At 34.6% G+C, this 16,262-nt stretch overlaps 1 protein-coding gene and 1 pseudogene across 1 annotated transcript; both read left to right on the top strand.

The window, feature by feature from the left end:
- The first annotated feature begins 10,802 nt into the window (after positions 1 to 10,802).
- LOC134228440 (uncharacterized) lies at positions 10,803 to 14,525 on the top strand (annotated as a pseudogene).
- Positions 14,526 to 14,629: 104 nt separating this feature from the next.
- Positions 14,630 to 15,935, top strand: LOC134228441 (protein PML-like). Its single transcript, XM_062710099.1, has 2 exons — positions 14,630 to 14,707; positions 14,838 to 15,935. Exons 1-2 carry the CDS (start codon positions 14,677 to 14,679, stop codon positions 15,608 to 15,610), a joined length of 804 nt encoding a protein of 267 aa, XP_062566083.1. The 5' UTR covers positions 14,630 to 14,676; the 3' UTR covers positions 15,611 to 15,935.
- Positions 15,936 to 16,262: the final 327 nt, after the last annotated feature.

The following is a 16,262-nucleotide window of genomic DNA, read 5'->3' as shown; positions in this document are numbered from 1 at the left end:
AGGTTACCTGAGCATTATGCACAAATTTTCCAGTTATTGAATTTGATTCATGTTTTACGGAAGGAACACAGGATACAGAAGAATAGAAAGACTACTTATGAAGCGCTTTTGTGAGGAGGGTGACGGAGGAAAGCGATGCGTAATGGACGATTGAAGACCCGATCAGCACACAAGAAGTTCATCTGTTATCATGTGAAAGTTCAGTCTTGACATTTCTGCAAAGACTTGTGCTTGAAATTACGGAAGCGGTTTGGACTGTGTGTGTCATTGAAAACTGTTGTTTCTTTGAGGAATCGCTGAGGTTCCGTGGGAAATATCCAGATACTTCCAGATCATTAGTGAAAAGAATCAGAGGATAAGAATTGCTTTTTAACAATGATTCATCAAAATATGCATTTCATAACAAATTGACTGTTTATTTTAAGACTTAAACACACTATATGCCCACAATTTCTTTGTCTAAGATTTGTTTGTTGTAGGATTTTTACGTTTTGAATATACATTCACATTTTTAAGAATGTTTTACATTCATTGAAATGATATAGTCTTTAGCAGACTTGTCAACATTTTGCACAGTCAAACATTCTGTTGTACTGGTCAATATTTTGTCAGACCAGATACATGCACCTTATTTTGGTACTGTGAAGTGATATAAATAACCAAATATGCCCTGAATTATATTTAACAACCTTCAGCATCCTCTATAAAAGACATAAATGGCATGTTTTATGACTTTGCTTTAACAAATTATAATGGCTATCAACAACATGCTGTGTACACAGCCATTTTTCTTCATTTCAACTTGTGTGCTACCTTTATAATTTGTATCCATACTTGACTTTTATTCAAACGGTCATCTTGAGGCCAACCTTCAAACAAATATTTGTTTGGAATTGCCGCTTGTGTTGCACTACAACTCAAACAGCAATAAAATTTTCATGTTAGATCTGTTCATTTATTAACAGTCAAATAACTTTCATTGTCAAATTTTTATCAGTAGTGTATTTGTAAAAATCTTTTTTAACAATACTTGAATCAGTTTATTTCATAGCATTTCTCTTTGAAATTTAGCCCTTTGTTAAGACAACTCTTGCGAACAGTGTGAACCACACAAAATTTCTGGGCTGTTATTGTGGAAAAGCGGGAGGGGGTGCTTGGTATGTTCTAGAGCATGCACCATAATCAATTTGGACATGTTTCAAAGACCTGTCAAACTGACAGGCCATATTTTCCTACTTGGGGTAGACATTTTTTTAAAGTAGAATCTGAACGATCATTTTTAATTTCAACATAACAGACATTTATCAAGTTCAATCTATTACAATAGCTCTTTCCGGGTATCAGTCAACATGTATCATTCCATTTAAATTTTCATAAATGTTCTGCTATTAACTTTTAATTTTTTCCATCAACTGATCAAACGGTCTAAAATTTTTGCGACTTCTATTTTGTCAATTCGCTAAATAATACTACGAAGAAAATGTTTTATTGACCAGTGTTGTTGAATTAAACCTGTAGTGACTTTAAAACGTTATTTCGATAAATGATTATGTTAATTAATTGTAACAATCAAGTACCGGGTAAGACCCAAAAGAAAAAAAAATATGTTCAATATTTTGCCAATAAAATTCATATTTAAAAAGGTGGGTGGGAATTCCCAAAAAAACTATAATTTAATTTTGGTCTGACTGATGTTTTCCTAAAACTTTGGGTTTTTTTTACTAGCATGCTTTGCCTACACATCCGACGGACTTCAACAAATCTGCTTTTGGTTCAGTAACATAATTTTATGAATAACTTCCATTTATACTGTTGTAGGCTAGATTGTTGATGTCCCTAAAACCCCCCAGAAGTAAAGAAAAATTTGAAGACGTTGTCTTTACTGATGAGACGAAAGTGGAAATGAGTGCCAATGGGCACTTCACTTTTGAAAAGGGACCAAAACCAAAACATTCATACAAGGTATCTATAGTGTTAACAGTATCTATATGGCTGTGCACAGTTCCAAGAAAATTTGTTTTCCTATTTTCTACTGATTTACTTTTATAAGAAGTTGAATACATATCAACACATTATAACCATTCTTGCATAGCATTCAAGGTGGATATTTACATACAAATAAAAAAGTTGCAACATTTATTGTACCTAAATTCAGCCCCTTGATACAGTGGTATATTTTTTATAAAAACTTGAATTCTCCTTGTAGGTGAATGTTTGGGGAGGAATATCGTATCGTAGTAGGACCCACATTTGTATCTTCACTGGCGTGATGGATTCCATCATTTACCAGAAGATTCTAAAGGACAACCAACTGCCATTTACTGACAAAGTCTTCCCAGAAGGATTCCACCTTTACCAGGTACATGTAAATTATGTAAATTTGAGTTTGAATGCTGCACAGTTATACATATTGTTAATTAGTTCATAATAGCTGCAATAATATAGCATTCTGTGATTAGAGATCGTCTCCCACAAAAGTTTACTGTGGGCAACACATTAAATAGTAGACATATTGCTATAAAATATACGGAAAAGGTTGTACCAGGTAGTTATTTTGGATGATTAAAATATCTACCACAAAACATTAAATGAATGGAGGTAAAATGAAGGTTCAACAGGGTCAAATAGAGCAAAGATGGAAGAGTGTAGGCTGTTTGAGAAACAAATGAAATGAAAAGTGTTAGCCATGACCCAACAGGTCATCAAAATTAATCAAAGTTCATATTTAAAATTTGGGCATAATTGGAAAAATTTAAAAGTGACCAAGCAAAATTGATTAATTTGGCAACTATGTACATTTGACATTCAAAAGTAAGCTAGTGACTATTGCACCTTATTATTTGTGGCAAATGTAGCCCTATAGTTGTCATACATAGCTGTTTAATATGAAAATTTGATTGTATTGTCTAACGTCCTGAATTTTTCACTCAGATGGAGACGCCACCACTTGCAGGTGGAGAGCTACAAATTTTGTCCTATACTCGGCACTCAGGGCCATTTAGCAGTGAGGGATCTTTTCGTGCCAACACCTACTGCGACACGGGGCCTCGGTTTATACAGTCTCATTCGAAGGACTGGTCTCCAAGTCCCGCAGTGGAATTCGAACCCGCGACGTAAGGATTGACTCCTTACTTCGTAACTCTAGAGCAGACGCTCTAACCACTGCGCCACTCGGGCGACTGAAAATTTGAAATAATCTTACCACCTATACCGGTTATATAATTTGTCACTTGAATATATGCTCTCCTTCCTCTATTTCAGTATGATAACAGTAAGCATTGCAGGCAGTAAGTCTACAAAAGAATGGATGCCAGGGAAGAACATTCTGAAGTTTGTTATGGATACTCCAGCCTCCTCTCCTGACCTCAATCCCTTTGAGAACGTGTGGGCAACCATGAAGTTTCATCTCCAGAACACTGTGAAGCCACGAACCAAAGATGAACTTGTAAGTATGGAATCAAGAACTTCTGGGAAAGCTTAGATGTAGTGAAGTTCATCGACCATATCTATTAAGTCATTCATTCCGCATGTAATTCTGAACAGTGGGGGACCTATAAAGTTTTGAATGTGCCTAAAAACATGAACCGACACTGCCTGAAGACAATGAACCAACTGTGCCTGATGACATGAACCGACTCTGCCTGAAGTCATGAACTGACTGTGTCTGAAGTAATGAATTGACTGTGCCTGAAGACATGAACCAACACTGCCTGTAGACATGAACCGACTGTGCCTGAAAATATGAACCAACACTGCCTGAAGTCATGAACTGACTATGCCTGAAGACATGAACCGACACTGCCCGAAGACATGAACGGACTGTGTCTGAAGTCATGAACCGACTGTGCCTGAAGTCATGAACTGTCTGTGCCTGAAGACATGAACTGACTGTGTCTGAAGTCATGAACCGACTGTCCCTAAAGTCATGAACCGACTGTGCCTGAAGACATGAACCGACTGTGCCTGAAGACATGAACCGACTGTGCCTGAAGACATGAATTACATGTACTTTTGATTGATGACATTAATGAAATGTACTTTTGCCTGATGACATGGAATTATAGGTGAACTTGTGTAATATCTGGATTATGTGTACCTGTGCTATATGACATTCATGGATTATGTTCGGTATTGTCATGCATCTGTTTAAAGGAATACTTTTAAGTGGCCTTCGAAAAGTGTAAATCAAGTTGTGGTGCTTTCCCACTGGAAATTTATTTTTGCCTGTGTGGTAATCAGGCACGTAGCATCGTTTTTGAAAGTGGAGGGGGGGGGGCAACCTGAGAAATTTTTTTTTCACTGACCTTAAAAAGTTGACAAGCAAAAAAAAAAAAAAAAAAAAAAAATTAAAATTTGCCCAGAGTCGAAAAACCTATTTCGGGGAGGGGGGGGGCTAACTTTTTTAAAGAAAAACTTTTTAAGGTTGATTTTCTTTATAACACTATTGTGTGCTGAAATGTGGGGGGGGGGGGGCAACCTTCCTCTCAGTAAACATTTTCTATAGAAAAAGTGGGGGGGGGGGCAGGCCCCCCCTGATACTACGTGCCTGATTAATCGAGAGTGAGGAAGTTTTCTGCTTCATGCTGCAATGTATGCAATGTGTGATTGTCTTCCAAATTCAGTCTCGGCCTTTCCGGTATGGTTTTGAAACAACATTTGGTTTTCAGCAAATTTCGCTCACATTTTTGCCAAATCTGAAACTTAATCTCAAAATTTAGATTAAAGGAAAATTTACATTATGCCAAATAATGGACGGCGGAAATATGTTTAATAAGACGTAAATGCAAAACGTACAACTTATTTTAATAACATACTGAAAAGCAAAATCAACCGAGTTTAGCCAAATGGATGCAGATAGACAATTTTGCAGAATCTTTGTTCCTATGAAAGTACACATATCAAGGTACTGTGAGTATCGAAAGACGGTGTAGTGAATAATTACGAGTCTGTACATAAACGTAGCACTCTCAAGAGTGGGAAAGGATCATACATTTTGGCCGTGGTTTGCGATTATGCTATTTCTCATATATGTTATATTATATTATGCAATGATCCTGCAAGTCACTGCGCAATACATAGCTTTGTGAACACACGCAGAAGGCTGACCAACGATCAGCCATATAAACCCATGAAAGTCATAATACCAGTAGTATTTCATGAAAATGTATTTGAGTATCCTCTTTAGTTCACTTTTTAAAGTTAAACTTTATTAGAGGCACGATAGAGTGAATGAAAGATATCAGACAACATAGAAAAACTTGTCCGTTATCTTGCGTTTATTCAGGCAATGTTTGTATTTTGCACGCCGTCTAGCGTCAATTCACTGAATGACTGCTGGTTTTGTATCGGTGATCATTGGTTTTGCATCGGAGCTTGTTGATTTAGCAAACGACTCTCTTGATTTTGTTTTACAGTACAGTATGTTTTTATCTTTCCGAGCCCATGCGCACTTATCAATTTTTAAAGCTTTCAGAGTACTAGTAATCGTTTTATCTTAAAAAGGAAACAGATGCACTTTGATATATTTTTTTCTGATTAACAAATACATTTTTGTATGAACCACATTTTTATAATATTACATACCGGATAGGTTGACCTTTTTTTCCAATAAATACTGGCTTTTGACTTTTCCTTTATTATTTTGAAGACATGAGGTTTTGAATGCCCCGAAATGTTCTCAAGGTTTAAGACAGCGCTAACATCATATTCCATGACGGTCCATCTCGTCCAGAGTCTCTGGCGCTGAACCCATTCTCTACATTTCCATCTCATAATATCAGAACAGCAAAACGTTATTCTGCATGAAAAAATGCATAGGAGAGCTAGAGTGTGAAAAATTACAACTTCCCCTTTGGAAAGTTTAACTGTACAAAGAAAAAAAATATTTACAAATAAATCCTCTGAAGGTTATGAAGGCTGACAATAAAACTGAAAGCGCTCCCTCCATAAAATATACAACTCAACGTGAATATTCCGTACCGTATTCCTTATTCATGTATTGCCGATTTAAATTGGAAGAACTACATGTACTGTATGTTCAAAAATCAAAATGTAAATGGTGAAGATTTAAGTCACAATTGACTGAATGTATAAATATAAACTAAATAATAACTACCTGTAAAATAAATTTGAATGTATGTAATAAACTGCAGTATTTAAAAACAATTAAAGACAGAGAATTACAAACAAGGAAACAAAAACTTATACACCTACCTTTTTCTTTGCTCATTTTTTTTTCACAAATTGAACGGTGTCATGCACCAATTCTGCGATGTCGTAAGACCCCAGATTTCTCAGTTGTGGGAATGTTCCCACTAAATAGTGGATTAATTTGTCGGTCTCCTCTTCTGGTGTATCTACTTCTATATTCAAAGATCCTAGTACCTCGGTGTTATTCGCTCTAATTAGAGTCTTAAATGGCACATGATTTTTAATAAACAGTTCTATATCTTCTTTAATATATGCAGCATATTGGTCCATAATCAACTGGAAAGAAAAAACACTAGTGTACAACAGTATTAATTCTGATATTATTCCCTTAACTCTCACTTTCAAGTAGAGAGTAACTGGTAACACGTACTTTAATGAAAATGGACAGGGGATTGGTTAGTAACAATGATGATGCCATGATGATGATCGATAATGTTTACATGAATATATAGTGTTTCTCTTATGCATGGCCGTAATACGGATACAGAGACAACACTATGGTATAAAATTCTGCACTTTAATGCCGTCGCTCAATGTATAATATATGACTCACAGCTAACAACAACACATGTAACCAGTACAGCACTCAAATCAGGAGAGAGCGAGTATGTTACGTCACACTCCGTCATCGGTGAACACGTGATCGGAGGCTACAGGGAATTCGTCCCCTGCTCCTCCAGGACCACTACACTCCTCCCCATTTTTTAAGAGGGCGTCCCAGCCCATCACAAAAGGACAAACTACGATGCACAATAATAAATAAAGTTATCTTCTAACAGGGCCTACCATACATACATATATTCATACAGTAATAAATCAATTAAACATTATATCTGTAATAATAATAATCACAAATTTAGCACAGTTCATAACACAGTTACTCATCCTTGGAATCATCCTCCGCGTCATCTCGAACTACCACGAGGTCCCTCGGTGTCTCCGACTCCAGTCGTCTACGACGTGCGCAAGTGAGTTAGGGCCAGATATGGGTTTTCTATGCAAATGAGTTAATGAAAATGCATAGATAGTATATCTTATGTACAGAGAAAGTTCAATGGATTAAAGAAATGTCAGAAGAACTTTGGTTTCGCGTCCCGAGCATTATATGTTGTTAGCTGAAAGAGTGATTTCACTCTCAACGCACGGCGTTCCCTTGCAGCCTCATCCCGGGCTTCGTGATGGGCTGGCGGAAGGGGAAGGCCAATGTCCCCAGGATCGCAGTACCGTGGATTTTGGATGACTCTTCTAAGGCAATATCCGTGTAGTCCTTTATATTTTTGTCGCATGTGATGTTTTAATGCCTTCATTTTAAACGATGTGACAGTGCATCTCTCTGATTAGCAATGATACACAGGAACTATTCGCTTAGGGAATTTAAGATAATGTGCCCGATAGGAACTTTTCTTCTGAAAGACGTGGGGCGGGCCTCGATGTACGACATATCACTGGACATTGCTGCTCCTCACTCGGCCATTCCTTTCCAATCAGTTCTTACTCTTTACTGTCTACTTCAACTTCGAAGACTTTAGTTTTAATAAATTACAGATATATACAAAAAGAATATAATTTTTAAGATTCTTGAGGTACATGAACTACTAGTTCATTCCCTTTTTATCTTAAAAAAAAAAAAATTCATTTCTTAAGTAAATTCACAGATACCTATAACCAAGTTTTGAGTTGGAATATTAATGAAATGTATGAGCCGATGGTAGAGAGTGATGCACTGTACGACACTTGATAACTAGTCTTTTTTATACATACATATAAGGTCATTGTATCGACCATAGAACTTGCAGGTGATGAAGGTTAATTGTTGCATACGTATTGAAATTTGACGATAGAAAATTAGTGCTAAAGTGAGAGCAACACTGTAATCAATGAATGCGGGAATCGAAGATTTGGTGAGCTTGAATATAAAAAAAACCCACAGAGTCCAACACTTCTGTTTCATATTTAGATATTTTAATTGACAAAGACACTAATGGTAATCTAACAACCAAGCTATATGATAAACGTGATATCTTTTCTAACTTTTCTACCGTCAACTTCCCTTACTTATGCAGCAATATACCTTCATCACCTGCATACGGAGAGTATTTACATGTATCTCAGTTGATTCGATAAGCAAGAGCTTGCTCTACATATAAACAATTTCTATATTGAGTGTCAAAGTAGGTGTTTTTGAAAAAAAAGTAAATAGTTAAGTCACATAATATATTGACAATAAATTGAAAGACCCTTACTCATGCTAAACTTTTGGGAGTTGGGAGTGTCCGATCCCCTCAGTGCAGATCTTAATATAGCTGAGTTCTTCATCTTGTAGAACAGAGAGACTTGCTGAGTTTACCCTCATTGGTGATTGTGCTTCGAGAGGGACTGTATTTCGAAAGCTGTAAATTAGAAATGTCTGTATTGGAATTTAAAAGAAAATTGTGAGTCACGGCCACGTCGAAATCAAAAACCGATAAACAGAATTATGTATCTTAGTGTTGTCTACTTAAGTGCCAAGTTATACCGTATAAGTGGAAATTTTAGCGAGACGCAAATTTAGCGATTTCTCCTTAAAAAATGGTAATGTATTTTTAGCGAGAGGTAATTTTAGCGATTTTAAAATGCTAAATAAAGAAGCTATTACAAATTAAATGCAATTAATTATTAGCGACATTTAATTTTAGCGATCTCAAGACACTCGCTAATAATGCCAAAATTAAATCCTCCTAAAAATTCTACTTATACGGTATTCAAATCAGACCAAAAGTGTAGGAGGAGTAGCATTTTGAAAAATTGTTTACAGACAGACGGACGGACGCCGGATGCATTACTATCGCTTAAGCTCTTTTTGTCTCTGACCAGTAGAGCTAAACATTCACAGGGAAGCAAAGTTGATCGGTAGATCTTCTGCAAAGGCCTTCAGCCTTAAGAAAACTTGCATGATCAGGTTCTGATCCACTTCATTTCCAACTGAAGTTTTTATATTTAATTTTTTTGTAAATTTCAAAGATATATTTCTTGGTGTATTTTATAAAGAATGGTAAAACACGTTTTTAATTGCTACTTTAAATTGATAATTACAGACAATGAACCAGGATTCTACATTGTTGATGAACTATTGAAGGAAAGGAAGAAAAATGGAAAAACAGAATTTCTTGTTAAGTGGGAAGGATATGATAAACGTAGGAACGAGAAAGAAACATCCCTACACATCTTATAGAGGCATTTAACAAAGTCCGATTTTTTTCTTGCTTATTGCATCTTGGAAGTGAATATATTTGTAAGGATGATAATATTTTAGTAACCAGTTAATTGTATATTTTTCTGACAGAGTAACTTTTACTGGAACAGATATTACTCTTTAAGGTTTCGTCAAAGGTCAACATGTCCAGAAATTTATTTTTACAATAACTTAAAAACTATGTGAGATATAAAGTTAAAACATTTACATTATATAAATTTTTCATTGATTAACAGATAGGAAGTATCACTTGATAAAAAAAAATGCTTGGAATAATATTAATTGAGAAAAATTCTACTGAAAAATGCATATATTTTCCAAAAAATACACCTAATTAATTCCATGCTTTTAGTGAAAACCATCATTGCAGAAACAAAATATGTTTATCAATGAAGGGCAAGTTGGACTTGGATAGCCTTTGGAAAGTTGTTTCCCTGTTTATTTTGTCCAAATGTTAAGACTTGAAAGTGAAAGTATACACTGCAAATGGCGGATTCTATAGGGGTCTTGTCTTTATACATGTCATGCTTTCAATAACAGCCTTTCAGAGACCATTCACGTCCAACTTGCCCTTCAATGATAAACATATATTATTTCTACAATGTTGGTTTTCACAAAAAGGACAGAATTAAGCAGGTGCATTTTTCTTTAAATACGCACATTTTCTGATACAATTTTTCTCAAAAAATATCTTTTTAAAAATATTCGTTATCAAGTGATACTTTCTATCTATATTAATTAGTGATATATTTACAAAATGTAAACGTTTTGACTTCATACCACACATAGTTTTGGAGCAATTGTAAAAATAATTTTTTAGACATGTTGACCTTTGACGAAACCTTTTAACAACTTTATTCTGAAATGATTTTTTTTAACTGGTTAGTTGTAAAACCAGTTAACTGTTGCCATCCCTAGTTATTTTGTAAAAGCTTGAGTGTAATTGCGTAAGAAAGGATAATTGATCTTAATGTTAAACAATAACAAAAGTATTTTACATGTTTTTTTTATTATTTAGCAAATGCCTCATTGCACATTTGTTAACCTAAAACTTTTAAAGATATACTTTAATTTTCCCAAATTTACCATTGATTGTGATTTGTGATGAAAAAGGTTTATATACTTGGAGATGTTTTTCATTATTTCCATTCGTACGTTTACATGAATAGCAGATTTTTAGTATTAAAGTAAGGGTCTAGTCGTGTGACGTCAAAACCCGGGATCGGACTCCCGGATAGGTTTTTAACACTATTATTTGTCGATAACATCCCGCAGTAATGGCGGCAAGAAATAAGAAGGGGAAATTCGTGAAATCCTCTCGATAAAGCAAAATGAAGTCCTGAGGAGAGAGTGTGTAAAATATTGGGACCGCAGTGATGATACTACTTCTAAAGTAAATGTTGAAACACCTGTAATCACTCCAGTTACGAACGAAGACCATGTGTATCACTGTGTTGACCCCCTTGCTAGCGATGTCCGTGTTGCTAGAGAAGAAATTGTTGAGCCAACGGGTAAAAATGATTGGAGCGAAGGTAGACGTATAATCGAACTTGGTATCCTTGCAAATAATTTGAAGGAGTGCAAGAGATGTGGACAACCTTTGCATTTATCCGATTGTGTTGGAGAGACTAGATTCGGACTCGCTCAAATTCTCCAAGTACAGTGTAGATACCAGGAGTGTAGGCTACTTAATGATGTCCCAACAGGCAAAAAACATCAAACAGAAAAGGGAGGAAAAGCATGGGATATTAATACGAAAGTAGCAGTAGGTAAGTGTATTATAGTTCTGAAATAAACCTGGAATTTGGATAAACTTGTATACATTGGTGTTTTTAATCAGGGGTGTGCAATAGATATTACAAAAATAAATGATTAGCCCGTTGGGCTAACAAAGTTACTAGCCCGAGGTTGCCAGTCACGCCCATTAACTACTGACAACAATACATGTATAAGTATAACATAAAGATTAAAAAAAAACATTGAAGTTGAAATAAGTAAAACAAATAAAGGTTTGAGCTTTGTAATTGTCAGGTACTTCCTCCTATTTATATCGACTATAATTGTCACTGATATCATGAGACGACTGGCAATAGGAACACACAATGCATATAGGTTAAAACGAATTAAAGATTTTGATTTTACAGAAAAGTTTATTCCTACCTCAATTCAGTCGAGGTAAATATATTTTTACTTTTGTTTTAGATTTACTAGCCCGACGGGCTAACGCAGTATAGATTTAAGATAGCCCTACCTCTAAAATTGGTAGATGGTAATTGCACACCCCTCTTTTTTTATCTTTGATTATTGTTTTAAATAACTGTGTTTGTAATATTTTAGGAATGATCAATGGTGGCTTCGGAGAGTCTCATTTAAATGCCTTTTTAGCAGCACTAAACATTCCAGGAATTTCGAAGGGAGGTCTAAAGGAAAGGGAAAGGGAAGTTGGCAGTACACTGAGTAAAATGGCAGAAGAAGAATTATGATACAGTCTATTAGAGGAAGTTGAAAAGTATGTTTATTGGTATTTGTCAAAATAATTTGAATTATTGAAAAAAAATAGAAATTTCATGCATGATAATTATTGGATTTTTCTTCAGGAGTGATGGTAATCTCACTGTCAGCTTCGATGGTGCCTGGCAAAAACGGGGTACTGGGCGTGCCTACAATAGCCTTACAGGTATTTTTTGATGTTTAAAAAAGTCATCAATTATCCTAATTAGTAATTTGAATTGGATGCTTTGACTTTTCACTGATTACTAAAATAATACAAAGTATTTACTGCTATTGAACAATTTTCTTTTATGTTTGAAGGACATGCAAGTTTGATTGGGGAAAAAACCAAGAAATGTGTTGGTTATGCTGTAAAATCTAAAAAATGCAGAATATGTGACTTGGCAAAACGGAAGGATGTTCCTGTGAGGAAGCACAAATGCAGTCGAAACTGGTCAGGGTCAGCCGAATCTATGGAACCTGCTATGGCTTGCGAGATGGTGCAGAGCATAAAAGATCAAGGTGAAAAGGTATGAGTTGTATAGATATGTTCGATTTTATATATATATCTGTGTACATTCAATACATTCTAAGAGGTGAAAGTGCTATGAATTAAAATGCCACCTTCCATGAAATCTTTATTACATATTTATATATACTGTATACAGGGAAATTTTTGCCCCCGTTTTATTTTTGCCCCTTTCGCCCTTCTCTCATTTGGACGAATTTAAAACGGGGAGAATTCAAAGAATGCAGTATAATTTCTTAACCAAAACTATGTTCAGGCGAATTTAAAACCTGACAAAATTGTTTGCAAGTGTGAAAGGGCGAAAATAACCCCTGTATACAATATCTGAAGATTGTAAATGAAAGTGCTAATGCATTACTGTTTTTTATTTTGCTTATAATTATAAAATGTTGTTAGGTTACCACGTTAGTAATGTACAACGATTCTACAACAATAGCCAGATTGAGAGCAACTGTTGATCCAGATATAAAGAAAAAGGTGGACAGCAATCACATGAAAAAAGGGTTTACTGGAAGTCTTGTGGAAATCAGCAATACCCATAAAGTATTGAAAAATGTTAAAGTTAAAACTCACATTTGAGATGCTTTACATATTGTGTTCATCAGGCATCTGAAGATCCAGAAAAGTTAGCCAATGATCTGGGGGAAAATTGTTCCTCATTTATATGGTAAGAATACTACTTGAAAAAAGAATGAACACATATTTAATGTTTGACACTTGCAAGAAAATTAATTTTGTTTTCTAATTATTTTTAGAAATATTTAGAAATTGGTCTGAGTTCTTGATAATGTATGAATGCTGTATTTGTATTAGTGTATTTAATCTAAATAGGGGACCATTCCATGTGTGGCACATGGTGCAGGAGTGAACAAACTGGTTACAAACCAAAAAACTTGCCATATGGGAAACCTCTAACAAGTGAGCCTCTGAGATCAGCTCTAGAAAAACTGTTTGAGAAGTATGACTGGGCAACTGAGTTGGTGTCGATGGGATCCACTCAAGTGAATGAAAATTTTAACCACATGGTTAGCAAAGCGCCTAAAAGAATGTAAGAATTTTTAATTTTCAAATTTATGAAATGATAAAAACCATGCACATAGATAAAACATATACCTTTTATTAATTAGACTATGTCACCTAAACTGTTCATAGGTTTTATGGAGGTTCAGACAGTCTGCATAGTAGAGTATCTGCAACTGTCTGTCAGAAAAATGAGGGGTATAATTATATAACTGAGGTATACAAATGAAAAAAAATGTTCTTTGATGTTCTTTTGATGTTCACACATGGCAGTTTAGGCAATGTCTATAAAGTAAAGTATTTAAAAGGAAACATAAAAAATACCCATACATAGCCTAAACTTGTTTGTGTAGTTCTTTGTTCTTGTCTTGTTTTAATACATTTATTTTTTATTTACTTGACCTAGTTTCATTTTTAATGCATGATTGATTTTCAAGGGTTTTGAAAGTTTTTAGAGAATTATATCTATAAATTGTGTGAATTTATTGTAACAGTAAAACTCGTTTAGTACAAACACAGATATTGCGAATTCACAAATATAGCGAAGTCATCTTGGATCCCCATCTATATAAATTTAATGAACTTCTTATATGGATATAAAGAATTACGGATATAGCGAAGTAATTTTATAGGTCCCGGTGACTTCGTTATAACTGAGTTTTGCTGTAATACATTTTAATGCAGACACATTTGATTTTTTACTCAATAAAATATATAATCTCTTTACTTGAAAAAAAAAATTATTACATGTTTTACATATTGATAAGGATCTGTTGATTCTTCTTTTTTTTTTTCCAGAAAAAGTTTTCAATTTCATATTGTTATTTTTCTCAGGTGAATAAAAGACTGACAGTGTCTCCTGGAAGATACACCCTCAAGCATTCCAGGATCCTACAAAGCAGACTGAAGCTGAAGCGATTACAACAAGCAAAGCGGAGCACAAAGCGGAGGCGTTTAGAGCTGAAGTCAGAGCGGTCTTCAAAAGATGCATCACAATCTGTTCTTGAAGGTAAGTCAGATAAATACAATTTATCTGAAACTTAATTTAGATGTTTCTTTTTACCTATCATTTTTTTCCAAACATTTCTATTGCAGCCGATACATACAGCAGCAAAATTGGTTTGAGCGAAGAAGTTGATATGAAGACATTTCTCTGAATAAATTAGATCAACTACCGAGTACTAACAAATCCTACATGGTATTTGACCTAGAGACTACTGGTTTAGGTTTGTGAACTATTTTTTTCTTTGTAGAAATATCTAAGGAATATATTATATAAGGTTAAGAGAATTGTGTTGCACTTGACTTAGAAGTATACACTATGGGAGTTGCAATATTTATTTTTATTTATTTCAGCCAGGACATCAGACATTGTTCAGATTGCAGCTGTATGTGGAGAGAGAGAGTTCAACATGTACTTGACACCACAGTCCCCAATTAGTCTTGATGCATCTGCAGCAACTGGGCTTACTTTTGTTGGTGGTGTGCTGAAGCATAATGGCAAGAAGGTGGACCATAAAGAGCCCTTTGAAGGACTTCAGCAGTTTGTAGAATTTTTGAAGACTGTTGATTGTAAACCTATTTTGGTTGGGCACAATATACAATGTTTTGACCTACCAGTGTTAATGAATCAGCTAGTCAAATGTAAATTACTTGACAGTTTTGCTAGCACTGTCACTGGTTTTATAGATACCTTACAAGTGTCTAGGAAATCTTTCAGCAAAGATGATGTTAAAGATTTTAAACAAGTCACTCTTGTAAATACTTTCATTGGAAAAGATTATGAAGCTCATAATGCTATTGCTGATGTGAAGGCATTGAGGGAACTTTTTGAAATGAAGTTGTTGGCTCTGTGTTCAGCTAATGATGTGTTCACTTTGAATTATTATACCACAAAGAAGTCTTTAGAGCCCCTTGTTAAGGCAAAGATTGTATCTTCCATGATTTCAAAGAAGTTGATTGCAAATTCTCTTAGTTTGTCTAAGTTGGTGCTAATCCACAAGAGGGATCCACATAATGGGTTACGAAATGTTTTTAGTGAACCATTGTCGGGTTCAAAGCAGCCTAGAATATCCAAGTCATCTAATGTAATCAACAAATTGGTTGAATATTTGAATGGCTGTGAATGATTACTGTTTGTATGTATTTTAATTTAGATAATACAGTGTGTAAAATAAAGGTCTAAAAACTTGTATGGGAGATTTCAGTCAACACTCAACCTAACGTTAGACTGTATTTGTTTTTTATGCTGACTGTTAATATTCTGTTGTATACTAATTTTTTGTGTATACTGTTGAACACATAATTGGATGTATTTTGACTCAATGTAGTGGAAAGAGTAATGCTTCAAAATTGATGACTGATTAGACTGTGGATTTTCATTTCATTTACTTGAAAAACAGATACATGTATAATATGTGAAATATATCTGTAATTAATGGCACACAGAAAGTATTGTAGGTTGTAAAAATTTATTATATTCTAAAAAATGTTGTTATTCTTTTGCAGTTATGCATCTATGAAATGAAATAAAAGTCATCAATAGCTCTGGATTTTTTATCTTCCCTCATTTGAAATTCCTTATCAAAAATCTCAATTTGGACAAAAAACGTGTAAATAAATAGTGGTGCTGAGAAAAAATATATGCTGGCAATGTGCTGTTTTTTTAATTTAATTTTAACAAATAGTCATAGATGAACATAATTTGAGAATTTGAAAAATCACAAGTCATTTTTTTTTTTACAATAATTTTAATAGTGTTGTACTTCCAAGTTTTTGGGC

Source organism: Saccostrea cucullata, unplaced genomic scaffold, assembly GCF_032062105.1.
Source record: "Saccostrea cucullata isolate Sc308-1 unplaced genomic scaffold, CSIRO_AGI_Scuc_v1 ctg5284, whole genome shotgun sequence".
In the NCBI taxonomy this organism is placed as follows: Eukaryota; Metazoa; Mollusca; class Bivalvia; order Ostreida; family Ostreidae; genus Saccostrea; species Saccostrea cuccullata.
This window is presented reverse-complemented; position numbering and strand designations above follow the sequence as displayed.

What these genes read in the sequence shown, in the direction of transcription:
- LOC134228441 (XM_062710099.1), top strand. Translation starts at nt 14,677, where the DNA reads ATGGTATTTGACCTAGAGACTACTGGTTTAG. An exon ending in CCTAGAGACTACTGGTTTAG is followed by an intron (nt 14,708 to 14,837) that starts GTTTGTGAACTA and finishes TATTTATTTCAG; the next exon opens with CCAGGACATCAGACATTGTT.